The sequence below is a fragment of the Scatophagus argus genome, chromosome 16 (assembly GCF_020382885.2).
Source record: "Scatophagus argus isolate fScaArg1 chromosome 16, fScaArg1.pri, whole genome shotgun sequence".
In the NCBI taxonomy this organism is placed as follows: Eukaryota; Metazoa; Chordata; class Actinopteri; family Scatophagidae; genus Scatophagus; species Scatophagus argus.
This window is the reverse complement of record NC_058508.1, coordinates 2,784,849-2,811,013: the sequence shown is the minus strand read 5'-3', so window position 1 is coordinate 2,811,013 and position 26,165 is coordinate 2,784,849. Positions and strand designations below refer to the sequence as shown.

The 26,165-nt window shown below is 40.3% G+C and overlaps 1 protein-coding gene across 1 annotated transcript; it reads left to right on the top strand.

Moving 5' to 3' along the window:
• Window positions 1-22,158: 22,158 nt before the first annotated feature.
• eve1 (even-skipped-like1) lies at window positions 22,159-25,954 on the top strand. The gene is made up of 2 exons (XM_046415596.1): window positions 22,159-22,405; window positions 23,951-25,954. Exons 1-2 carry the CDS (start codon window positions 22,205-22,207, stop codon window positions 24,434-24,436), a joined length of 687 nt encoding a protein of 228 aa, XP_046271552.1. The 5' UTR covers window positions 22,159-22,204; the 3' UTR covers window positions 24,437-25,954.
• The last annotated feature ends 211 nt before the right edge of the window (window positions 25,955-26,165 follow it).

Genomic DNA, 26,165 nt, shown 5'->3' with positions numbered 1-26,165 from the left:
TCTCTCTGCAAATTATTGACTAAACCCGACACAAGATGAAGAGCCCCGTCAGGCTGAGGCGCGCTGAATCAAAAAGATGCGCCTTCAAAATAAGAGCGGTGTTTCACCTCACAAATTATCACCCCAGCTCTGAATGAAACAGCAGCTTGTCGTGTCTTTGAGACCATTAGTTATGTTAATTTAGCGCAATTGGATTGTAATAATTCCTTCATATGGGAAAATCGAATCGAATCTTGGGAAGTTACTACAATATAATAGTAGTAATAACCTGCTCAGACAAGAAAAATCATATTAACCGACCTGCCCGATATCCCTTATAGTTTGGGCTTCATGTGGTGTCTGTGTTCACTTATTTTGTATAATGTATAATGTTGACAGCACTGTGTAGTTTAATTACTCGTCATTTTATCCTCATAAAACCGGTTTCATCTCGACATCAATCAAAACAAATCTAATCCCAAATTCTGAATCCGAATCGGCTGGACTCTTGCAGCCATTTGAACACATGCTTTTTTTTTTTTTTTTTTTTTTTTTTTACATATTAAATTTAGTTTAGTGTATTTTCTAACTTATTTGTGTTTTCATTATTTAGGCAAGTTCACTTCGATTTAAAATATTAGTTCTCCAAGAGACGATCTGAGTCAGACGAACAAAAAGTACACCCGATTCATCCACAAAATTAAAAACATTAAAAAAAAGTAAAACAAAATACAATGATAATACTGTGAGGAGACCCATTGAACATTCAGTCTGAGGACTGAGCACACAGGTGTATCACCACACCGGACCTACCAAGCTTCAGGGCCCTCTGCAGAGCGTGCGAAGTTATGGTTAATACGTTTTTTTCGTTGTCGGAAAGGCAGAGAGTCCACAGCAGTGCGCGTGACCTTCCTGACTCTGAGCATGTGCCCATGTTTTTGTCCTATAGCACGGCCCCATGTGCCCACTCAGTTAACGTTAAATAAATGAAAGAAACAGGAAGAACTCTCAAACCTCACACCACGACCTTTACTCCTGTTGCGTTTGGTGTCACTGGGGATCAGCCGTTTCATGAGGCTCTGAGAGTCGGAATCTGTATTTACCACAGCGCGTCACAGGTGCGAATAAGCGGACAAAACTGTCCGAGCGGTACGCTGGTGTTAGAAGAAGGAGAAGAAGAAGTGAGAGAGAGAGATGTTAAAGCCCACTTCAGACTCAGGTATTCAACTTTCAACTTCAAATAAAGGATTTTTTTGAGGTGGAGATCGGCTCAGAAAGAGAAAAGCGTCTTTCTCCATAAAGAGGGGAGAATCTCCGTTTTATCTTTCCTCTGTTATTAACGTGATTCTTATCCAACCAGCTAGTCATCATCTCTGTCTCTCTCAGAGGACGACAGAGGAGAAATGTCCTGTTCTGCCCCCTCCCTCTCCAGGATCAGCAGCTGAGGTCAGTGCCTTGCTCAAGGGGTATCCGCAACAGCGTCTACCAAACGATTTTATTCATGTGGAAAGCTGGTTTCACTGGGGGCTTCCTGTAAGTTTATCTAATGTATTTACTATTTAATGCCACTTCAACTCATATAAAACTTATAACTTATAGTCATATAATTTGGTCATATTTCCAGACCACACGTTCCAGCTATTATTACCAGATTCTATGTTTCCAGGCGTTTCCAGGGAAATCCAAAATAATTTATCTTTCTAAGTATCCAGTCTCTATGTGGCTTTCTTAAAAGTATGGTCAGCAATTTATTAAAGTTGACCATCAATTCCAAGATTTTTAAGAACAATTCTATGGGGAATCTTACCAAACACTGTAGTTTGAGTGTCTTGAGTCAAGCAGTTAAAAATAATTAAAGATTAAAAGGTTTTCTTTTCTAAAATTGCTGCAAATTGTCGAGCCTTAAGACTGGACATGAGGAGGAAGCAGAGTGTCTAAAAGTGTTGGGGAAATAACACCTAAATGAATGAAAAGCAATGATTGATATATAAACAAATGTGAATCTTTGTTAAAGAGAACAAACTGTGCCCTCATTTTATCCAAACATATCCAGCAGGTGATACGTGTGAGCTACACTGGCAGACATATCAGACTGTATGCACAATTCTAGTGCAGCAGGGGATCACCTTTGACACAATCAAGGAGCGACAGGCGTAGTTGTTCATATAAAAATAAAGGCAAATTATTTGTTTTTGGAACTGATTGTGAAATGATATGATGGGCAAACTTAGCCAACGAGGTGAAAATGGGTGAATTGTGATTATCTTCCCAGATTTCCAGCATTTCACTTTCGGACAGACAGCATATTCCGTTTTCCTTTTTCTTTTCCCTCTTCTTTATTCTTCTGGATGCAGCAGGCGGAGAAACTGATCTCTTGGGTGTTTGAGGTGAAATTTAGAATCTGAATTTTCCTTTTAAAATGTAATTAGTCTGTTTCCATGCTGTTCTGTGGCTAAAGTGTACATAACATATATCGTTTTGTCACGCGTGTTTTCGGTTCACTGGCTCACTGCACAGTCCTCGACTCCATAGAGGAGAGGAGAGTAACTTTTCTGCTCGAAAATTTCACTTGGCGGTTCAACTCTAATATGTGGATGTTCATTAGCTCTGCTTTGAGAGAACACATGGGTTAAAAAAAATAAACGTGTGTGTTGTGCCTGCTGCCTCTGTGTCGCTCCGCCTTCATGCAGCACACAGCAGCCTGCCAGCTTCTCATTCTGTTCCATACTTCATTATTACTGCGGCTCATTAAAGTGCCTGCAGCTGTACCTGACGCCTGGCTCAAACCAGGTCATGAAACTGAAGAAATTGAAGCTCCAGCGCAGTCGGTTCGTTTCTTTGGACTGCAGCAGCAGAGATAAGGGCAGCGATGGGTTAATAAACAGCCTGCTGCTGTACTCACTCCCTGGATTATATGTAACATCTCACTTATGTAGAGGATAAAGATCTTTTGTCACTGAAGAACTGGTACATTTCATCTGCTGTTGGAAGATCCAATCTCAGGATCTGGTAATGATGCAGCTCAGTCTCAGGGCAGCTTAACTTTGCACTTTTTTGTTGCACATTCCAAAGTTTGGAGAACAAATCCAAACTCACACACACACACACACATGTAATAAACCTGGGGTGTCTTGAGTCAGGATTTCCTGGCAGTTTTATGGAAGTTGCCCACTTTGCCTGGTAACTATTGTATGATGCAGTATGAACATTACCATCAGCGTCATCGTCACCGTCACAAAACTGGTTCAGGGGACAGTGGAGGTTAAACTGAGACCAGTTCCTGCATATTTTACTCTGTAATTGTGCATGCTGTGTGTTTTGGATGACCAGATGTCATGTACCAGAGCAGCAGACAAATGTCTGGTGTTTGTGGGACAGTTCGGCCTCTTTGACACAGGCCTGTCTCAGTATCACAGACTTGTGCTATAGCGTGGATGGCTGTCGTCCCTGCTGCTGGCCACTTCTAACTGCTGACATATTTTTTGAGCCACTCAGCACTGTTCAATTAGCTTCTTGTTGCTGTTTTGTCGATCTGCTTGCTCTGTGGAGGCTCAGTAAATGAGAGGACACACCCAGAGCAGAGGCAGAACCTCACAGGTTTAACATCAGCACATGTTAGATGATTGAATCATATTTGCTGTAGCAGTCTTTAAAGACACAAGATAAATCCAGCCCAACCAACTTACAGACCGCCATTCATCATTCCACTTATTACGGATAAGTTAAGGGATGGAATGGCTGGAAGATAATCAAATATGATCATATGAACATATTGTCCTGTTTTTGTATATTAATTCTTAGTTATGGGTGTTCACAGACTTCTAAAATTTGTTCTTCATGTCTAAAGCTATGTTCAACACATGTCACTGTAGTGAGCATCATTGTGATTATATTTCACATTTTTGCCATGTCATGAAACAGTACACATTATTTATTTCAAGCATATCACCTAACCATTTATTTTCATGTAAGGGTACAACGCAGGCATTGACCCAGCATTCAATTTGTTGTGTCCTTGAACTTGACCTTGTTGAGCATTTAACAAGAGGATAGTAGCTGTGTGTGTGTGTGTGTGGGGAGAGGGAGAGGTTATTAAAATAATACCTGTCACTGCTGTTTTCAACATAATGAGAGCACCGTTTAGTCATGAGAAAACTCAAAAATCTTTTTTTTGGACAAAAAACCCTACATTTTAAACCTATAATTAATTAATATTCATCTGCGTATATCCTGTGACCGTACACAAACAGGCTTTGTGTGTTCCACTTTGCTCCTCAGCTGAATGTGTTTGAGTTTTGAACTGTTAAGGGACAAAACCAGGCACTGATGGACTATGCTGACATTGTTTTTTGGACAAACTGCATGTCTGTCCATTCGCGAACAAGGATGTATGAAGTGTCCTCCTGTTTCAGGTGGTTTTTGTGGGTTGTTCCTCATCTGATTCCAGGATCTGAGGAGAGATGGTGTTCAAATCTGAGGCAAATCTGTGATTTTGGGGCAAATAAATATAACTGATGTTGAGATAATGATTTGATGAACTGATAAAATAACCAGCAGATCAATAATATAATTAAAAATATAATTGTCAGCAAATGAAGTAATCACAACTAAACTTAACAAATGAAGTTTTTAATTACTACGCAAGTTATTGTACATATGTGGTTCTAGTATTACTGCGTACTACAGTTGTGTGTATGGTGTGTCAGAGTGGTGTTGCCGTAGCCCAGAACAAAGTGCTTGACTGTGGGAAGTCCCACACTGTACTGTCTGTTTCAGCACTTTGAAATGAAATGACTAATGTAATGTAATGAGTATAACGTGGTAAACTAGAACTTAACTTGTTAACTTAAGATAAATCACTGTTGAGTGTGGTCATTTTTGTAAAGTGTAATGAAAATAATAAATTTATGAATAGTTAGGAGGAAAGGGAGGAAAAGAGATGACTGGAGAGGAGAAAATGAATGGGCCTGCTTCCCATACAAGCTTATGGAAATTAAAGCAGTTTGCTAAACTTTGGCCACAATAGCTGGACTTGACTTCATATAAAAACGTACAGATTTCACTTAACATGATCATGGTTATGACTGTACTTCATCCCATATTTCTGTCATTACATATAGGGAAATATAAAGAAAAAACAGATAAAACAGTTAAAAAAAAAACAACAAACAACAGAGGAACATAATATACACTATTAAGTTGGTCCCATGTGTTATTAATACTTGAAAAGTATTTTCCAAAGGCAATGCAAAAAAAAAAAACAAACAAAAAATAAAACAGAAAAAAAACAAAGCAAAACTGGAAATAAACCTTAAATGTGGGAACGTGTTGAACGAGTGTTGACTGTATGGCTATACGGCCCAGCAGTAGAAAACACGCTGACAACAGAAATACAGAAGTACACATCCGGGAATTTAACGCACAGTGACACTTGTGCTATGGCTCCTAAAAACCAAAGTCATTACCATGGCAGCAACAGAGTGAACCAGCAGGGATAAATAAAAAACAGACAGGTATCAGAAGTGGCTGATCACGCAGCGGCCACGAAGCCAGCAGGCACGTGTGTGTTACCGCCTCCGGACGTCATCATCACAGGTAACGCGGTGGTGATGGCGTGCATTTTCATTTTAAAGCCATAAATGTTTTTCCTCGAATCCTATCTATGAATAAGTTACTAATTTTGGAGAAGGGCCTTAGATAATTATGTGAAGGGAGTTACTATCATCCATCATCTGATGGATCAAAGTGGAGCTGTCCAATAGATATTTGAGGCCGTACGTTCCCTATAATAGCGGAACTAACAGCAAACAAACTTCAAGAAAACAAACAAGAAGAAAACAGCTGTGAATGTCCGCTATTATTATTTTTTTTATTGGTAGTGGTAGTAGTATTGTAATGAGTATCCTAATGGGTGAACATGTTGTTTGCATTCATTTCAAAGTGCCACCAGGCTTCCGTCTGTAACTGACATGAACACGAGTCGGTGTGACTTCACGGACCCAGCAGGATCATCGTCCAAACGGAAAGCAGCTTTTCTATTCATTTATTCAGTTTCAGGCGTCTGCTGTACAAGGACCTCAAGAAAATCCAACCTGCATCATATAAGATATTTCTTTTGTTTTCTTTTTTTGCATTTAGTCTTTTGTCATTTGTGGTAAAACAGCAGCCCACATGCTTTGTTTGTTTTATCCGTCAAGGTGTGAGCCAGTGAGCCAAGCAGCTTCCACTGACTGAGATAATGTTACATCCTGTTCATCTAAAGCTGAATAGTTTTATTTTTATTTTAAATTCTATACAAAAGTTTTAAATTAATGTCATATATACCAAAGACACGCGCACACACACACGCGCGCACACTCACCTTTTTTATTCCAGATTAAATGAAATAAGAGGCAGTCAGAAGTGGAGAAAGTCTGGACTTGTGAGCTATTTTCTTTCCAACATGTTTTCTGTGGATGTTTATTTTTTGTTCAACTCATTCAAAACAGTTTTATTAAGCCCCCAAAAATAAAGACAAAACATTAATGAGTGCAGGCAGTGGGTTAAACATTAAGCTGGACAGTTTCAGGAATCCAGTTATTCTTTTTGTTAGTTTATATTAATTCTGAAACAAAAGTGATAGATTTCATTTGATCCAATCAGATTAAGAAAATGAAAAACAGATCCATTATCCACATTAACCACTGTATAGTATTAGCAAATCCTGGAATTTCCCTCGGGATCGGTAAAGTATCTATCTATCTATCTATCTATGTATCCAGAAAAAAAACTCATATAACAATAAATGAACAAACATATCAGTTTATAGTCTATATTATATATTAAAACCAGTTGCAGTGATCAACATGTAACCTGTTCTTTCAGTATCTAATTATACATCTTGTTTCACTTATTTTCCATAGGCTGCTCATTTTCTCACATCCCGTGACCGTTATGCTCCTGACTGTTAGCTGTTCACCAGATTATTCAGTTATACTGACTCACTAGAGTCTGATACCCACCTCATTTCTTAAGAAGAAGCTCTTTGATTGGCATGTAGTATAATAATACAAATAATGTAACACTATAGATCACACTTTCTAGAATGAGGACCTGTCAGTGAAAGAAGAAGGTTCCCTATTTTACACCTCATTAACTTTTGTCCATACACACCAGAACCAAAACTTCGCTACCTTTGCTTTACTTCATGTTCAGTCGTTTTGTAGCATTTAAGCCTCCGCTTACTTCATTAAAATAAAAGCTGCTGCTGTCAGCGAATCAGGTGTCATCACTTTGAAGACGCTAGCGCCATAATTCACAAGTGACAGCTTTTTCTGTGAACAGACAGGATGTTCATGAAGTCTCTCTCAGGGATGTTCTGTTCCTTATGTGGCCAATAGGAGGGAGCCTTGTACCTCAGTGTGCAATGCAGGTGATCATCCTGGCTCCCATACGAAGGGAAGAGCTGCTTGAAAGATCAGACTTTCTCCTAAATGTGTAGACATCCAAGAATACAAATATTTATGAAGATAACGGACTATAGAATAAATCAGTGGTTGCATTTCAGGCTCCATTGTGTGGTTTGGTGTCTGTGTTTCTTGCCCCTGTGGGTCAAATGTAGATGTAACAGCAAACAGTCAAATTTCTGATAAGGAAAAAAAAAATCAAAGCAGGGATCCTTCATCCACCATGGACAGACATGCAATAAAAGTCTTGTGTGTAGAATGGACAGAAATAAAGTTACAATATGGAGAAACATCACAGCAATGTCATTTATAAAGAACACAGGGTTTACTTTGTGCCTTTTATTTTAGTTTCCGTCTCTTTTATGTGAATGTTCGGTCTAGCGTGTGCTGTGAAACTGACTTGTGATAGAATAAAATGTAACCAGACTTCCAGGCGATGCCAAAACTGTACCATCAAGCGCTGGGAAGAGAACCAAGTTCACATGTACAAAAGGAGCAAAACTCAAAGTTTCTATTCACAGGGAGGGAGAGAGTGAGAAAGAGAAGGAGAGGCTGATTCTGGAGGACAAGATCCAGATCCAAAACATCAAAAAAACATCTGGAATGAGGCAATGACAGCCCTGGGAGCGGGGGCACAGCTTGGACACTGGTGCTTCTGGAGAACAAACAAACAAATAGAGGGTTGGAAGAATGCTGTGGTTTAAAAAAAAATACAGTATTCAAGCTGGAAGGACAGACATGCACTTTAATTTTCATTAAAATTATTGTAGCTTATTAGATGTTGAGATGTTGATGAGACTGAGTATTATCTGTATTTTGAAGTTGCCCAATCAAACCTCAGTTGTAGTTGTGTGTAATGCTCCTTAGTTAATGTTTGCATGCTAAACTAAGATGGTAAACACTATACTCATATTGACAATGTTAGCATATTAGCATGCTGATGATAGCATCTAACATTTACAGCATCACTGTTCAGTACAGCCCCACAGAGCTGCTTGCGTGGCTCACACATTTGGCCTGAAAAGCTGGACAAGACTGTGAACATTGTGAACGAGACCTGCTGTTGCAGCTCGGCACCACCTGCGGAGCTACCGATATTAAAAAGGCTCCGGGCAGCACTCCAGGGCAACAGCTCAAGTTTATGCAAACCTGTCAACATGACTGTCAGCTAATCACACTTGCTTTAATGCCCACAGAAACTGAAGCAGAATGTTACTTAACTACTACATTTACTACTCTGTTTCACCAGTGGAGTGTTGTTCTCGTACAGTGCAAAACACAGGGCTGCTATCTCCATCAGTGCTGGCCATTCAGGCATCATTGTTGCGTTAAAACAGTTTCAACAATGCATATCACATCAAAAACAACAAAAGCAAAGAGGTGTTCCCCACTCCAATACACCAGAGGCTTTTGCAGAGCTACACGACTAACTGATCATTTGAATCAGGTGTGTTGGTATAAGGTATTGGTGTTGCATCACAGCTTCAAACCCACAACCTTCCACACCGAGAACAAGTCATGAGCTTGTTGTGCTGTCAACGCGATGAGCTGTTTCAAAAAGTCAGTTTTCAAGACAAGCTTACGAGAATTTACGTGCTTCGTTTAGACAACATAGAGACGTCTGCAACTGATTTTTACACAGACTGGTTAATATTAGAAATTTCAAAAATGTCCAGCAGCTGAGCAGCCAGAACAGAGTATCCAAATTTAGCGCTTGTTGTATCTCACAGAGCCACAGATTCATGAGACTATTACTGTATCTCAGTATAAGTGAACTGACACTGTGTGAAAGCCAATTTATGTCTGAACATGGACTTAGTGCCAATGTTTTAAGTTTTAAAAATGTGATATCCATCCACTTGCCCGGTGCCAGGTTACAGCTGCAGCATTCTCAGTAAAGTAGTCAGACATCCATTTCTTGAACAATGTTTTCCAGCTACCTCATGACCCTGCTCAGGAGGTCACAACAAGGAGGGAGACACACCATGGCAAGTATTTAAATAATGCTTTATTAAACATAATTAAACCAAAGTAGCAGGTGTTCACAGTATGAGGTATGGAAGTCAGTCGGACCAGTAGTGTGACGTGTGCTTGAGTGAAATATGTGGTTGCAGGTGTTGTAAGGTGCAAAACAAAGCAAATGTTTCAACTAAAGAAACATAACCAAATCAGATTGGTGCCTGTGGAGAAGCTAGGCTTGAAGAACCAGGGAACAAACTGTGGCCCTGAGGTGTTGCAGGTTAATGTAATGTAACTGCCTGCAGAGTGAGCACAAAGACAAGCGAACCACAAAACAAACAAGATGACACACCAGGAGTCATCACAGTAGATTTGTTACTAATTTGAAAGCTTTGTCTTCTTCACTACGTCACAGTTAAAATGCCTGCATTGGTGTCAACGCCTCACGAATCTGGATGTTTATTCCACAGTTCCAAGACCCTGAGATACTTGAACTCTTGGGCCTACAAATTATTCCGCATTCAGAGTTAGCAGTCCAGTCTGATAAAAAAATGAGAGGGAACAAAATGTCCTCAAAAATTTTGTATTGTCTCATGTTTTCCTTTAGCTTAGAATTCCTTTAGCTACAAAACCAAATGTAAACATTACACACTGCTGGCAGGTAAGTGTGGTAGTCTTCATCAGGTTTATAGATGAACCTTGTTTTCTTAGTTGAATAATGTTAAATTAGTTAGCGTGATTGGTTCAATTACTAAAACGTAGCTTGTTTTGCTAGCTCCCTCCATTAGCCGGCTGATGTGCCCTTGAGCAAGGCACTCATCCCCCAATATGCTCCTCGGGCGCTTGATGCTGCCCACTGCTCCTGTGTGTTTCACTGCATGTAATTTGCTGGGTGTTGCATGTGTGTTCAACTAAGGATGGGTCAAATGCAGAAGACGAATTCAGTGTAAATATATATAGATATATATATAGATATATATATATATATAGATATATATATTGCCAATAAAGTGATTCTTCTTCTTCTTGTTTTGCCTGCCTAGATTGTGATTCAGCACTGGCTAGGAGCTCATTTTCGAGCTACATTTCTTGGACAATTGTGAAATAAGAGGAAGGTGATTTGTATACAATATTTCATGATATGTCCCCACTGTCAGGCCATCAGGAGCCTGACCATGAGCTCACAGCAGAACAACAAAGATACAACAACAGCCTCTGAGCTCGAGCCATCACGACGGATCAGGTGAGCGTGGGAAATAACTGAGTAAACTGTAAAAGAAAACAGCAGGCCAGAACTAAAGAGAGCAAATTACGGCCGTGGTGGTGAAAATGTATTAATTTCCAACATGTTGTAAAATGCTGTTACGTGATAATCATATATTTGAGAACTTATGAGTTCTGTTGTTGTTCTCAGCAGCAGCTGCTTTCACTGACTCTTAAACAAAGGCCAGAGTTTTATTGAGCAAACAGTACATCACATCTGTGCAGCTGTAGATGGGCAGCAGAGTCAGCACAGAAACACATGAAAAATGAACAGCTGCACATCTTAACTCGTGTTAAGCCAGCTCGTGTTAAGACTGTTCTGTCCAAGACAACTCCATAGAGGTCATGAGTAACACTGTTGTATTGATATACAGCGTGTGTTACTGCGCCGGCGTGTGACTTGACTGATGTAATTAGCCCCGCAGGGATCATCAGGCGTCTTATCTTTTCTTCTGTAAGCACCGGAGTGGATCATTGAAAATGGGATTAATCACCTTGAACTCTGTCACAGCATGTCCTTAATGAATTACAATTACATGATGCCATGATTCCCAGTGCAGGTATTTATGTTATGGAAGCACACTGTTAACAAACTACATTCCCTTTAGTGATATGTTTACTATCAATAAAATGTTGTCTTCTTTGATAAATTGGGCGAAATCAGTTGAAATGGTGTGTTCAAACAGCTGCTAAATGTTGGCAGATATGTTCTACATTAGACGCAAAGCAGAGTCAACTTAATGTTCTGCGTTTAAGGCAGAATTAACAAGAAGCCCTGAATGATTTAGAATTTACTGTACTGAGGTCAGTAAGTCTCTCCTTACTCAAAAACTCTCAAAATTGTGTGATTCTTAAGGAAGCGTGGTGATATTGTGATAACTAGTTCAAAGGTGAAATCTGTTCAAACAGCTTGTTCACAAACATATGCTGCTTACCTTGGCAGGTAAGAAAGTGTAAACACATCATTTGTATTACAGTGAGCCAAACAGAAACCAAACAGCGTGTAACGCATTACGTCTGCTGTTGTGGCTTCTTGTTGTTTCAGAGGATCTCAGTTGAGTAGGTGGTGCTTTAATGTGGCCGCAGACACATTTATGTACACTCTGCTGAAAGAATTAGGTCATATGTGACACAGACCATCACCGGATGTGGCCTGATCAGATCTCATATGTGTCCTCAGTGCATCTTTAGTGCATTCAGGCCTATATTTAGAGCTTCCTGCTTGTGATAGGATCACTCAGGACAGGTTAATACCTGGTCTGAACAGGGCTAATAAAATATTAACCCAAGTATTAATAACAGATCCTCAAATACAAAGGTTAATCAGATGCCAAAATACTGGACAGAGGTTTATAATATCATATGGAAGATTTTTACTGCTGTAGAATATAATCACTGCAGCATATTGTGTCATTCATGATAATGATCACACGGTAAACATTAGAAATGTCTTCTGCTGGACTGTCCCCTCCCCAATCTATTCTTGCACTGTCAAAGCATACAAAGGTGCAAGACAGAAATGTTTTTTGTAGCCACATGTGTGAATAGTAATTTACCAGGAACTATGTGTGAAAGGGCCTCAAGTGCATCTGTCTGATGTTAGGTATTGAACAGGCAGTGTACTGAGGGGTTTTAGCTTGTTCTTTCTTTCTTTCTTTTAACCGCTTGCTGCAAAACAATGCTATGAAAGCTGTGAAAGTGAACCAGAACAGTAAAGTTTGTGGTTTGGACAGCAGACAGCTTAGTAATGAACTGAAAGACAAACAACCCTGATAGAACTGAGAATAACTGCGGAGTCGGAGCTGATTCACTGTAAACTGATCACCGTGAGCAGCACCTCTGAAATTACACAGTGTCATTTGGTTCATTGTTAGAAATACCTATATTGATGTTATCCTGAGCTTTAAAATGGCAAACTGCCAGCAGTTGATAAACCTTCAAACTTAACTTATTTGTTTCTCTTTAATCTTTGTCACCTATCCTCCTACACCATGTAACAATACACAAATGTATTGTAGGCCTTTTTCTTTGCCTAGTGATAATGTCATTATGAAACACCCCCCTTGAGAATTCAAAGTATGCAACAAGTAGGGGTTTGACTTCAGATCAATGAAGTCATAATTTAGAAAAAATAGACAAAGAAGGCTGATAGAAAAGGAGACCTCTCACAACACCCAAATCAAAACTGCAGCAGGAAAACCATGAAAAAAAAAAAATCTGGGCCATGGTTTGCGTAGATGGCAGACTCAGCACAATATGGATGGTAAAATACTACTGGTGATAAAATTGTTTCAGTAGACATATGTTTTACAGATACAACAGCGTACTTTGATCATTTGATCAAAACTACCAATCCATTGGCATAACAGGGTTTGGCAGCATGTGAAAGTAAACAATGGAAATCATTACAATCTAAAAAGTGATGGTGCTGAGGCTGAAATGAAAGCCAACAAGAAAATCCCATCAGTATGCACAGTCACAAATGAAGCCGTTTATTCCTTTATGGGAAATATGTACTCAGTAGGTATCTGAATGTGAAGTTATTCTTCCTTCTGCGCGACATATGTTGCTTATAACGCCCCCATTACTCTGCAGTCCACAATGGAAGGGATTTGCTCTTCAGAAGAACATGTGCAACAAAGTGCTTGTCACTGAAGTCAGGAAGTCGATGAGGAGCTTTTTATACACAGAGATCTCGTAATACCACTGGAACAAAGACCCTTCACTATGCCGCCTTTGTTTATTTCTATTTATATAGTTATTTTTACCACTGAACAGCACAACACCGCCCCAGTGTGTGATGTTAGACAGCACGCCAATGTTCGGCAAGCAAAAGGGGCGTGGCGTGTACGACAGCAGGGTTGGCATCTGGTGCGGCCTATAACATACATGCTGAACAGCCCTTGCTAATCAATACTGTCCCTGTTATGCAGCAGTTCATCACGTCAGCAGCTCAGAGGGTATGGAGCTCCCAAACCTTACTCTGACACAACCGCTGCTACATGCTTTTTAAAACTCCTGGTGGTGAGTTGTACACATAACACGTCAACAAATCATCACACCGCTGTCACTTCCTGCCACCTCTCCAGGTTGCTCCTTTTACATAGACGCTAATTCATCCCTTTTACTTCCTCCATTGCTTAGTCAGAGATGGAACAACAATGACCCACCATTAGGCTTCCCTAACTTTGACACAGAACAGTGAAGCAAAAGTAATGGTGTAAAAGCCATGCGTCGAACAGACTGTGTTAAAGAGCTTACAGGCTAGCATAACTTGTATCAGCTTATGGTTACTGAAAGAGTGTGGAAAATAAAACAGCTGGTGGAAATCTGATCTGAATGCTGGCTGGATCATCAAAGTCAATGAGAAACAATGTTGTCCCCAAATGCCCCAAGCAAAGCAATTATCCACCCACTATTTTAAACCTAGTCAGGACATTTTGCATGTGAGAATGGCAAATTCAGTGTTTCACATCATCACTAAACCCAGAGCCTTGCTAAGCATAATATAAGTCTCCTTATAAAGCCTGGTATGATAAATATTAACGAGATGGTGTCTATATTTGACTAGCACCTCTAGGGCTTGTGTTGGTCACAAGTGAATATGTAGGCAGGCTGACAACGTCAGTCGGTTGGTAGGTCGACATGGGCTATGCATTCACAGCATTCAAACAATTACATGAAGCCCCAGTCAGCTGTCAGGGTAACTGTAACTGTAAATAACTGACAAATCAAACTGACTTGATTTTTTGTCTGTTTGGTTGTGACTGTGTGGTTAGCAAACCAGATGGCTGAGGAAGAAGAAAAGAGAAATTATGGGCACTTCACATTTGCTCATTTATCACAAGTCATCAACACCGAACAACATTATCGCACACCGCACCCAAAATTGTGGAGGCCTAGGCTAAACCTACATAAGAAATTGTGATGGCAATTTGTATTAATAATTCATATGAAGAATAATAGTAATGTTGTCTTTCCAAATACACCATCAAATCAGGAAACACTCATATGTGTCATTTTGCAAAGCAATGTGATATTGTAAGTAATCAGTTCTGGTGTAAAGCATTTCAGCGCAAGTCAGCCCCCTGTTGGGTCACCTTGATTAAACAAAAGTCCTTAATGGAAAAAAGATACTAGTTTAGCAGTCCTCATCCTTTATTCAGCAAAATTTAAAGTGAGGGTGTCTTTCTCAGCAATGTCTCTTTACAGAAAACAGACCAAGTTGTGGGTAGTTTCATGTCAGAACTATTTTCTTTCTGTATCCTGGAGGAGTGTGTGTGTGTGTGTGTGTGTGTGTGTGTGTGTGTGTGTGTGTGTGTGTGCTTTGAGCACCACAAACCAACTGATGTCTCTACAATCAGTATCTTCAAAGCTTGACAACTTACACCAAAAACAAAACAATCTAGATTGATAAATACCACTACAGATAACAGGAAAAATATGTATTTTTGATTTTGGGGTGAACTATCCCTTTAAAATGTGCCTTTACCAAATGTGAAAAATAGTTTTTGAATTGGCTGAAAATGTCTGTTCCATCCACATTTCCTGGTTTTAAAATCTGTCCCAGTTGAATTTGTAATTGAATAGACCTGCTGTAATGTAACTGCCATGGGGTCTGCTATTTTCTGTACCTAAATCCAAGCTCCAGACACACCCAGGGAAGGAGTGGAACGGTCATTGGCAGGAGTTTTGTTCATTCTCACCTCCATTTTGCTGTCATAATGACATTGTGTAAATGTGAAAGAAATTAGTATTAGTATTCCACAGCTCCCTTTGCCAAACAAAACGTATGGGATGAGAGTGTTTGTCCTAAACAAACAAACAGCTGCGAACCTCCAGGTTACAGATAGTGCCCATAGCGGAAAAATGTGTTATGTTTTAGTTGCCTAACCCTAACAATACTTTAGCCATGCTGAGGTAGCCATGTACTGATATTGTAGAGAAATTGATGAGAAATGTTTTGAAATCTAACTTTTGTCATTAATCATAATCTGGACTTTTTCACATTCATTCAAAAATCAAGCTTCCGTATGGCTGATGACACCACCTATCTTCTCAGCACAAAGACGGGCTGAAATGTGTCGCCTCAACAGAAGATGGTAACAGCTGTTTTCCCAGAGTTTTACAGAACCACAACGACCACTGAACTATTTCAAGGATTAAAAACACCATGAATATTTTCAACTACTATTCTTGTCAAGATGAAGGCTGCTGTAATCCAAAAACATATCTGAAAAGCTAGATATCCTTCTACCCCCCCAAAACATATACTTGATTGCTAGCAGACAGTTCAGCTCTGATGTATGGACTCGATGTGAGCACGGTGGGTACAATTAGGTCAACTGGCTTGTCTTCGGGTATCAGAGACAAACCTTAGGACAGTCCTCAAAAAGAAAATATCACACAGAACTGTTATCCATCATATTTAATTCCTTAAGGTACTAGTGAAATGTCCAATTGTGCACTGAGGCATTGCTTACATGAATCAACACAACGATAAAGTACTTGGGAACATTAGAATTTAAGATGAAGACATTAGCATATGTCTCACACACCCAGCACCCACATTCAGTATGTGGGTGTATTTGGGAATAGCACATTTTCTGTAAGCTCTTAAACTATTATAGCAACATGTGCAGCCTAGTTACATATGTTTAGCACATGTTTTATTGAGAAGTAATGCAATATGTGCATTTTGTTTTTGTGCATTTTCCCTCAAATACGGATTTGTGAGTGATCAGTGACAGAACAGGACATTTCATAGCTCTAAATGACTGCGGCCCGACCTTTATTCCCATGACCTTAAACTGAGATCAGGGAATTTATCTAACCACCAATATTCAAAACACACAAAGGCAATTTTCACATTGTTCCAGTCCCTACCACAAAGAGAGAGAAAAACAACCATGGCTTTATGACAGGGACAGAAAGCAAGCTACTGTACCTGAGGAGTTTGACGCCGAAATAATATAGCATGTTGCACACATACAGGACAATTCACATCAAGCATGTACCTGTGTACCTGCATGACTGTGCACATGTCCTCTTCAGCTAGACCTCACCGGATAAATGGCCATATGGGTGGTGTGTGTAAGCAGCTTAGTACGACCCACATTTATGTTTGTTTAGGTAGCAACCCTCAAGTGGCAAGTCAGGTGAAGCAGCATAACAGCGACAAAGTCCACACAGGGAGGATGGGTCAAACAAACACAGGAGTGAAAAAATACATCAAGGCCATATTTTACCACATCTAGTGCTCAAAATGATATTTCATGTGTGCAAGATCACTGGTTCTTACATTTTGATTAATTTGTTCAAAGTGGATAAATGAATGTGTTTTTACCAGACAGCCAGCCCTATATGACCGGCCTTGGAATGGCAGATATTAATTCTGAAAAAGTTAAGTGCCAACCAACAAGCACACAGGCTGTATTTTGTATCACTTCTATTGAGACAAATCTCATGACATCAAGGCACTGGCATCACTTTGTGATTTTGATGTGTAACATTATTATGCACAGATATTGCTGCAAGACGTGTTGTCGCTATAAGTTAATCAACAACAAATTTAGCAATCACAAGTTATGAAGAGATAATTAATACCCTGATGAATGCATGAAGGGGTCAATAATACTAATACTATTAATACTAATACTACAAATAATAGTAATAATTATCAGTTATTATTAATAATAATAATAAAAACTCAGCTTTCATTTTATCTCCTCTTACAGTAAGTAGTTTAAAGTTTGTTAAAATAATCTTAATCCACACAAGCTGTCAAATATTCTTTATCACCTCGTTTCAGTTTTTCATTTAAAGCCAAGACTGTATGCTTTACTGTCGTGGCATTCCATCGAATGTTAATATTCTGCATATCTTATCCTCAAAATTCAGCCTGATGTATGTGGCATTCTTTAGTAGGCTACCTTTGGAATCTGTACTACAAGTTAAAATAAAGTTCCACGAGTTTGAGTTCAGTTTGTCGGCAGGCGGAGCACGAGATGAACTGGGAGGCCAATGGGGTCTAACAGGTTTTACAAAAAATGAGACTGTCCTCCCCCAAAAAATCATCTCCTTAGGTTCAAGGAGCAATGGAGGAAACTATGTGACTTTACCAATCGACAAAGACAACGGATGAATGAATGAGGCAATAAAATGTTGATTTTAACACAAGAAACCTGTTTAGTCTTTGCTTCTGACTGACACTCTGTGTTCATTTCTCTTAGCAACGATGAAGAAGATCAATGAAAATCAGAATCAGAATCAGAATTCCTTTATTTATCCCTGAAGGGAAATTCTTGAAATCGGGAGCGTCTGTAACAGGCTGCACACGTATCGAGACATCCAGTTACATGCAACACATCCAGGACCACTTCTGCATTTAGCAGAATATCTCATCACACGCTGTGTTAACTTGTGATGATTAAATTTTTAGTCATGCTTAATATAGGACTCTATAGCTAATGCAATGTGAGCCTATCGGTTACTTGGTCCACTGTTTCGATCCAGACTGGAAAATGTATCTCCACATCTGTTTGGAGCTTCCTGAATATTTCAGCAACCTCTTCCAGGGATATGAGCAACTCTTCCCCTGCATCTTCATACTCTTTCTCCTCCATAGAGGACATGATAGTCAGGTTACAGAGCTCTTCAAGGTGTTTTTTCTCACCACTCAACAATATAGAAAAACTCTAGAATCCCTACATGGAGCCCTTTCTGTAGGGGTGCCACCCAGAAACTCCAAGAAGCCGAGGTATGTTAGCTGCTGTTTGGTGCCTGAGCACACACAACAGTCAGAGCCATCCCCTCGGGAACATGCAGTAGCATAGAGGCAGTCCTCTCATTCTCTGGGTAGAGCTCCAACACAGCAACACTCAATCAGGGGCTTGTGAACGTCCTCACACCTGTCCGGTTCCTCTCCGCGGGAGTTTGGTTAGACAATCTGTGCTGAGCATAGAAGTGAACCCAACTTTATCCTGGTACCTCTCCACTTCCAGCACCAGCTCCAGTTCCTTCCCCTCCAGAGAGGTTACATTCCACATCCCTTGTATTAGGCTGTGATGCCAGGAGTCATATCTAGGTCCCCACCTTTGCACCCAACCCCACAGCCTGTCCTTCCAGATGGTGGGTCCACATGGTGAAACACTGTTAAACATCAACATGCTGCCACCGTCATTGTCAGCATGTTAGCATGTTCATGTATTTATATCAAGCACAGCCCCGCGGAACTAGCATAGCTGTAGGCTCTTGTTAGCCTTGTTATGTTGCCTGTTGTTATTCTCCCACCTTATCAAAGTACAATGCTTAATGATTGGAACACCAGTTCCACTCTTTAAGCTCCTCTAAGTCTCCTGGATTTCAGTGCCTCATTTGACACAAGTGACAATTGGCATTGGTCCTACACTGATTCAGAACCTGGAAGGACAGGCCGTTCTTTGTGTCCATTGCATATGTTATCTTCTGCGATAGTGTGCCATTTGTAGAGACGTTATGTAAAGCTTTGTGAAAGACTATACTGCCTCGGGTGTGAATCGTGGTATATAAATAACACTGACTTGAAGTAACATACTTCCTGACTTTTTTCAGATTTTTATTGCCTGTAACTTGATTTTGAACTGATGACATGTCTGATGTTTCAGTAGCTGACTTATGAGGCTTACTTCTGTGTGGGGTTTTCATGTCTCCAGCTGTAAAATCTGGTTAACTCAAATAGATATTCAAAATGCTCTACAGTCATTAGTGCCCACAGGACCGTATGCACAGTACTACTGCTTCTAAATATTAAAGTTTACCTTGTGACAGTTTCTTCATAAGTGTTGTAACATGGAGTTAAATCTCTCTAGGGTTGAAATGACCCCAAACATCAATTGTGCAAGTACGACATGTACATCACACTGTAGGATAGTGTACATTTATGTACCACTCAATGACTTTTTGGCAAACAAAAGGAATACATTTTATACTTGCTTATGCACAGCCCATATATCACATAAAATAATACACATTTTCTTATTTTATGTAATACAAGGATTTATGATCATTTCATATTTATATTTTCAGAATTATTTATTTATTTCATATTTATGGTTTTGCCACCAAGAGAAGGATTACCTCTTTAACACTTTTCTACATATTGGGTCTTAATAAGCTGAAAAGAGAAGAGAACTATAGACTTGACAGATTATGATATATAATATTATAATATAATTGTGCGGAGAACGGTGGGGTCTGCAGGACTCCAAACAGGAGGAAGTAATGTTAACACGACACTGAAAGTACACAGAAACACACAATCCACAATTCAAACTTTTAAAATGCTTGAGAGATAGATATAGCTCTATACATACACATGAAATAACATTTGTGTTTCTACCACTCTACAGAACAGTTCGTGTATAACTGAATGTGATTCTTTTATAGTACCTGAGTGTTTTTATAATGATAAATTTCCTGCATGTAACAGTGACTCCACCCTACCTGGCGTCTGTCTGTCTCTGTCCTCCGCCTGTCCTCTTTATCATCATCTGGCCGCTGGATTAACAATCAACGTAGATTATAGCCATAATAAGCTCCAAAAACACTAGTTGTTCAAGGGTCATCTTCTGCGGTGGAGGCAAGGCTATACACTTAGAGGATAGCGTTTTGATTGATACTCTACTGATATTACGCTACGTAAAGCTCAATTAATCTGCCCTGTCGACTATTACTGTCATAAGTAGTTATTATGTCACCGTTTGATCAAAACAAAAGATTCCCTAAACGCACATACAGTGAAATAATCAAACCAAGGTTGTTTGCTTTATTACAGAACATCTTAAAGTTTTACTTCAAAATAAAATACTTAGTTTACTTATTTTAATATCTCAGGGATAAAATACATAGCCCACGTTATTACAGCCTACTGAACCGTCGAAAAAAAGAAAAGCAGGCCTATTTCTAAAGACTAATCACCTTCATTAATACTCAGAAATGTATGAAACCTTTCCAATAGGCTACTATCAAGAAAATGGTAAATTCAGAAATGCCTCAGAAAAACCTATTGTGAAGAAATTCCTAAAACTGTATTTGAAAAATCAAACAAACAAACAAACAAAAAACCCCAATAGTTTAAAATAGCTACAAGTCGGTTATCATACCTACAGATATAGACATAATATTATTCATCTCCACCGTGCTCCACCTCGGCCAATTTGGAGCCATTAGGTCTGTAATGATTTACTTCCAAACCCGCGAACATCAAACGGCGGAGAACAATGAGGGTCTGGCTGCTGTCTCTGCCTGTGCGTCTTTAATTCTCCATAACAAAAGTACAAAGGCCGAGACGGAGACCAAAGGCTTTATCCCTAAACACCTTTAACACCTCTCTGGGCCGCGGCGCCGCGCCGGGCCGACGCGCACACCACGGCCAGTCTAGAGCGCCTAGGATTGGGGCACAGCAGCAGAGGAGAGCAGCCCCGGGGAACGCAGACAGTAGGGAGGGAGGAGGAGGGGGGGGGGGCTTTGGGACAAAAACACCTCGGATGAAGTGTGTGTGTGTGAGAGAGTGACAAGGAGATAAGTTTTTGTCAGACTGCAGCTTGTATCTTCAGCGGCCTCTCTGAAGCGGAGCGGAGCGGCACGTTTGACCCGAAGATCCTACAGTGGAAAAGAGACAAAGGCAGGATTATTCCATTTTTACACGTCTGTCACAGAAACAGCCTGATGCGTAAGTAAACGTAAAAGCGGACATTTGAGCAAACTTTGTTCATCACTGAGACACAATGATGTATTTATTTCTCCTGTTTTTCCCCTGTAAACAAACAGGAAGAGGAATTTAGGCTGCAAATAATGTTTCATTCCTATGAAAAAAGTAAATAATAATTGCCTAAATACAAAATGTTCATATGATAAACTTAGTTAATCTTGTAGCGCTTTTCCTCTTTTCTTCTGGCCTTATTAATGGTCACAAAACACGGAAATGAAATCCTTGTTAAAAGAGAAAACAGAGAACCGTTCCACGTTTGCTCAGTTCTATGAGCCATAGCTACATAGAACAAATATAGATTCATTTTGTTTGACAAAAAGTCGCTCAGCCCACAGTATGTTATGTAGAGCTCTTACGCTTCCAAAACTCTGAATTAATTTATTTGCTTTGATTTGGGAGAATACTGCCTAAAGAAGTCCTGTCTATACCAATCACAGATACCATGTATGTCTACTGGATTTAATCAGATCGTGTCATCATTTCAAAATCAACTTACAAGCAATTCTCACAACATCGTGTGAAAAGATGTGTTAAATTTGAGCTTAGATTAGATTAGAAGTGAACTTCAAATGCTAAATCTGTAAGCCTTTCAAACTTTGTGACAATGTTGCAATCTATGGCAGGGCCGGCAAGAACCTTTCCCACTCTGACACCTTTGGCCAGCTTTATCAAAAGTGCAGCATCTGTCTGGTGACCCTTATATTAGGCTATACTGTAAAAGCGTCCCACGTGCCTTTAAGCTCGTGCTGCTGTGTGCTTCATTGCAGTGTCAGAGGGCAAACAGACGCCGGTGGCCGCCGCCGCCGCCATGCATGGTCCCGACGGAGAGGAGCAGGCGGAGTCGTGCCCGCGCAGCACCCTGCTAGACCAAAGCCGGAGGCACCGGACGGCGTTCACGCGCGAGCAGCTGTCCCGGTTGGAGCAAGAGTACGGCAAGGAGAGCTACGTCTCCAGGCCCCGCCGCTGCGAGCTGGCCACGGCGCTCAACTTACCGGAGACAACGATAAAGGTGTTGTGATGAACCAGCCGTGCAGTCAGTGAGGCGAATGAGGGCGAAATCACATCTATACTCAGCCTCTCTGACGGCTGAAGCGGGCCTATTAAGGCTGCTTTTATCATGCAGCAACATGGAGATGTTTGCATCTGACCAAACCATCAGAGGACGTACTGCAGCTCAGAGAGCGCCAGGAGCCACTGGGGCCCCTACTGACACCCCAGAGAATAGGGCTCAGCAGCTCTGATGCAGGTTCATCAAGCAATGACTAAAGAATAGTTTTAAAGTCTGAAATTAATTTAGTCAGTGTGCACTGTTTACCTAAACACACACTTACTCCCTCCTTAACTGATTTACAGGCTTTATGATACTCTGTTAGCGAATCTCATTTGTTCACAGACTCTGCTTTAGACAGTAGCCAAAAAAACTAATGAAACCTTGCAGGTCAAAACAGGAAGCGAACACAACTACTCACCAAAAACAACAACACCCCTGTGACATTTCCCATGAGGTTCTCATCATCTCTCCTCTTAACTCGTCATTTCAGTCAGCATGGTAGATTGAGTAGTGACAGGTTTAGCAGTTTCGAACATTTTGACGTAGAGGCCCACTGTCCCTGTGCATCGGCTTTAGTACGCAGTAAATGCGCCCACCTTTCTGCCAACCACTGGAGGGTCTTTTATGAAAGAGCAGGAATGCGAGGCGAGGCCTTGTAAACGTTGCCACCTGACGTTTTAGAAGAACTGCCTTCCGGGAGATTCTGTGAGCTGGTAAAATAGTTGAGGACTGGACAGACAAACAGACAACTTGGCAGCTTATGTATGTTTACATTTTGGCAAACTGGCGTTGCTTAAAGTTTGCTGAATTAGCCACTAGCACTTCCCGTTTGCATTGTCCACACAATTAAGAGTGGGTTTTGTTATTGAAGAGAACTTAATTATTTCTGAACACCTTTTTCTATGACTTTTAAGTGAATTCATGGTTTATTTATTGGTGATGGAGATAAGAGATAAGAGATATGGCCTGAAAGTGCAAATCAAAATAAATTAAAAAATATTTGTATCATCTCACAGTCACTTTAAAACCCCTCTTAGTTTGAAAACCTGTGAAGTTTATCAGCATCGCTTTATTTCCTGTCTGTATCTCTGATACTTAATTGTCCACTGTTGTCAGTATTTCTGCTTTAAATAGAATGTCATATTGTCCTGTCCTGCTGGGGCCTCTAACTGAAGCAGTTCAGTTGGTGTTATAGATCTCGTGTGCCTCAGTACCTTGTCTCCAATGATCCAATGATTAACTTGTTTTTATTTTTTTTTTCCACTCTGTCATGTCTTCTGTGCCTTTTTCTCCTGCATCTCTTCACCACTGTCTCCCTCTCTTGTCATCCATCTTTTCTTTTTACAACAAATCCTTGCTCGCCGTCTTTTCCTGCTATTATCCAACTCTGTCAACGCTGTCATCATTGTTTCCCTTCTTCCTACTTCTCTTCCTTTTCTCCTTATCCTGTTCGTTTTCCTGGTCCTTCCTTTACTTCTTTCCTCCTTCCTTTCTTCTGTCCAGGTGTGGTTTCAGAACAGAAGGATGAAGGACAAACGGCAGAGACACTCCTTGCCCTGGCCTCACCCTCTTGTCGACCCACTGGGGGCGCTCCTTATGGGCCGTGCCTCTCCTTCCTCCACCTTGCCATATCCCTTCATCCCGCCCCACCTCCCACACCTTCCCCTTCACCACCACTACCCCATGGCTCTCTCCTCACCAGTATCCCCAGCTCACAGTCGCTACAGCGGACCAATGAGAACCCTGGATGCACTCCGACTCTCCCAGTACCACAGTAGACCAGGGGGGCTGCCTCCAACCACAGCAGCCCTCTACCCCTCCACTGGCATCCTGCACCATCCCGCATCATGTCCCTGCCCCCTGTGCCTGCACTGGGGGCCAGAACAACTGCTCAAAACCAGAGGGGAGCCACTGGGACTGAGCCAGCCACGTAGTCCCAAATCCAACATCCAGCCTGCTGGTCTGGATCGGAGGGAAGAGATGGTGTAACAACAGATGGATAATCTCCAAGCCTGTCAAACTGCTGTCAAATAAGCTGCTGGAAGGAAAAGTAGCAGTACATTCACTGTGACTTCAAGTAACACTATTTACAAGGTGGAGCACGCCAAGTCACAACAGCAATCCACTCAAGAGTTCCACTAGCCACTGCATAACTCTCAATAACAGACGAGACTCACAAGCCCCTCAAAACAGGAACCAAAAACATGCAATTCAGAGTTTTTTTTATCTAAAACAATCACTTGATGTTGCTCTTTAGCCAGCAGCAAATGTATATAAGGTGACAAATATTTGCAATGTATTGGAAGGTATGAATGAATACAAACCTTTTCAGTAGCAAGCTGTACAAATTTGCCAAATGCAGTTTCATATGGTGCATGCTGCATCCTAAAAATGTTTTTCAGCCTGGTGTTAAGTGACTAATTTAAGGGTCCTTTCAAAAATTTAAAAATATGTTTTCCTCATTCATGCATGGCTATGTTTCTGTGTAGACTGTTTTGGTGAGTGTGGCAAGATATATTGGCAGTAGAGATGTCTGCTCTCATTCCAGTATAATGGAATTGGAAGTGCTCAAAGATCCCAAAAAATGCATTTGAAAAACTCATGGAAGGCTAGGTAACAAAGCTAACCTAGCTAACTAACATCAAGGGACAACATTAATTTCTACATCCTTTGAGTGCCATCTAGTTCAATTTTATTGCAGGGAAGACATCTGTACAACCAATATCTCCCAAACTCTGCAACTCACACTAAAACAACTGAGATGAATGAAAAGCACTGCAAGTAAGAAAAAAAAGTATGTGTTTGGATTTTGGGGTGAACTATCCCTTTAAAAGTTTTTCAATGACTCTAAAATAGTTACTTTTTAGGAATAATTACGCTTTGTCTTTAGAAAGGGGATTAAAAACATACACTGTGGAACACGTCTCAGAAAATAGTGTATAGTTTAATTTTTTGTTGCTTTTGTTCGAAATTCACAATGCCAGCTGTGCAGAATAGTTTGATCTTCAGAGTCAGTGAAGTCACTCTCTGTAAAATTACAATTGCACCAAGTGAAGATTTAATGTACATTATATGGTTTTGAAGTTGGTTTCTATTGTTTAGTCTGCTGTAACTCTAAAAAGACTACTGCTTTTATTTATTTGTACAACTTTAAAGTTTTAACTAGCATTCAGCAACACATGAGAAGAAATCAGTACAGGCATGGAGTCATGATGTGCTTAGCTTAGCATAAAGACAGCTAGCCTGGCTCTGTCGGAAGTTTAAAAACACTCCCTCTAAAGCTCTTGTTTGTTGAATCAGTTCATTATCAGAAATGTTGTAATTTTAGTTTGAAATATGTTTTGATGCTATTTCCTGATGAACAAAAATTTTTCCATCTGCTCAGACCTTCTGTGTAGTGTCTCCAGTTATGGCACGGGATGCCAGATTCAGTCACTGACCACTGGTTTTTGTTAAGGCATAGGTATGCTAACCTGGCAACTTCACTGTGAAACCACCCTGAGAAGATGCACATATACTGATTAAAAATAAGATATATTATAATTAATGGAAGGGACACGTGACTGTTGAGAATTTGAGATAGTTTTGACTTCTCTCCACACTTGTCTAACAGATGTTTCTATATGTAAAGAGTTCATTTCACAATAGTCTTTATGATGATTTCAAACACTGAAATTTCTTATGGAGGAGTATTAGCTACTTTACATTCTAAAGCAGT

What these genes read in the sequence shown, in the direction of transcription:
- eve1 (XM_046415596.1), top strand. Translation starts at nt 22,205, where the DNA reads ATGCATGGTCCCGACGGAGAGGAGCAGGCGGAGTCGTGCCCGCGCAGC. An exon ending in TACCGGAGACAACGATAAAG is followed by an intron (nt 22,406 to 23,950) that starts GTGTTGTGATGA and finishes TCTTCTGTCCAG; the next exon opens with GTGTGGTTTCAGAACAGAAG.